The 1,269-nt window shown below is 47.0% G+C and overlaps 1 protein-coding gene across 1 annotated transcript; it reads right to left on the reverse strand.

The window, feature by feature from the left end:
* Positions 1-234: 234 nt before the first annotated feature.
* SARC_15779 (hypothetical protein) lies at positions 235-1,242 on the reverse strand (the record flags this gene model as incomplete). The annotated part of the gene is made up of 1 exon (XM_014290110.1): positions 235-1,242. One exon carries the CDS (start codon positions 1,240-1,242, stop codon positions 235-237), a length of 1,008 nt encoding a protein of 335 aa, XP_014145585.1.
* Between the last annotated feature and the right edge of the window lie 27 nt (positions 1,243-1,269).

The raw sequence follows: 1,269 nt of genomic DNA on the forward strand, positions 1-1,269 counted from the left end.
GGTGTTTTGTTGGGCATAGCAAAACAATACCTTGAGGGTTTAGGGAACCCTAACTTGCTCAGTGTATCTTCCCCAATAAAACCACCTAACCCCTAAACCCCTTCGGACAAAAGGGGGGTTTCGTCGGACAGAACACACGCAACCCGACAAAATAGTACCTCTAACGTATAAGTCCATTGTTTTAGGGTTCGTTTAATTGACTTTTATATACTCTGTTAAAACCCTAAACCCCCCCTATCCTACTTGGTTGTTGTCGGCTAGCGCACAGGTCGAGTTCCAGCACTCGTCAAACAGGGTTTTAAACGCCATCAGTTCCATGAGATCACCACTGCAGTCTCGAATTAGGAATTTAACAAACAGTGCTTTACAGAGTGGGCTCTTGTGTTCAAGGCTGTACTTCCCGATACGGGGGTTATAATATTCACGAATTATCACCGATATCTCCTTCTTCAGCTCACCCGCTTCGTGTTTCATGTCTAAACCCGAAAAGAGCCCGGGCTTTTCGATGATTAGCTTCTGGAGTTTATATACTACCGACTGTCCCGAGGTTCGATTTAGACCAATCGACGACACAAGGTCACTACAGTTATGCCGCTTGGGGTTGCTTAACAGATATTCCCTTGCACGAATTGAACCAACTCGTCTGTATTCACCTGAGGAACTCGACGTATACTTTCTCTTTCGGGTTACGGTATCATCCGGCAGCCCCGAGAGTGTAGATTCATTTAGTATCCGTGGTGTAAGCGTAGGATTTGTTCCAGTTATAGCGTCGTCCAACGTTACGGTTTCGGGTGGTGGAGTATCGGGTATTGGTGTGGCCGTGGTTGTTGTTGGTAAGTGTGTTGACGATGTTGTAGTTGTTGGTTCGGTCACGGCGTCGTCCAACAACGCTGGTGATACAGGTGAGGGTGTATTTGGTTGGATTGGTGTAGGTGTGTTTAGGGGTGTCACTACAACCTCCATACACGAATCATGTGCACAGTCAGACTCGGTGTGGATCAAGCGAAGCGCGTCACCAAATCCCACCATCATCGGTCCAAGTGTGACCTGATCTTCCAAGTTTCGCTTTATGTTAGCACACGCAACTAGTTTTACATGGACCCCAGTGTCTACACACGCAATCTGTGCTGTCAACAGTTTAAGTTCGCTCTCAAGATGTACATGTCTCGCCTTCAAGGCATCTCTACCATACTTCAGTCGGTCACAAATACGCCTAAACAGGTGATCCACGGGACCAAACATATCAAGTTGTGGCAAGGAGTATGTTCG

The sequence above is a fragment of the Sphaeroforma arctica genome, assembly GCF_001186125.1.
Source record: "Sphaeroforma arctica JP610 unplaced genomic scaffold supercont1.6714, whole genome shotgun sequence".
Lineage (NCBI taxonomy): Eukaryota > Ichthyosporea > Ichthyophonida > Sphaeroforma > Sphaeroforma arctica.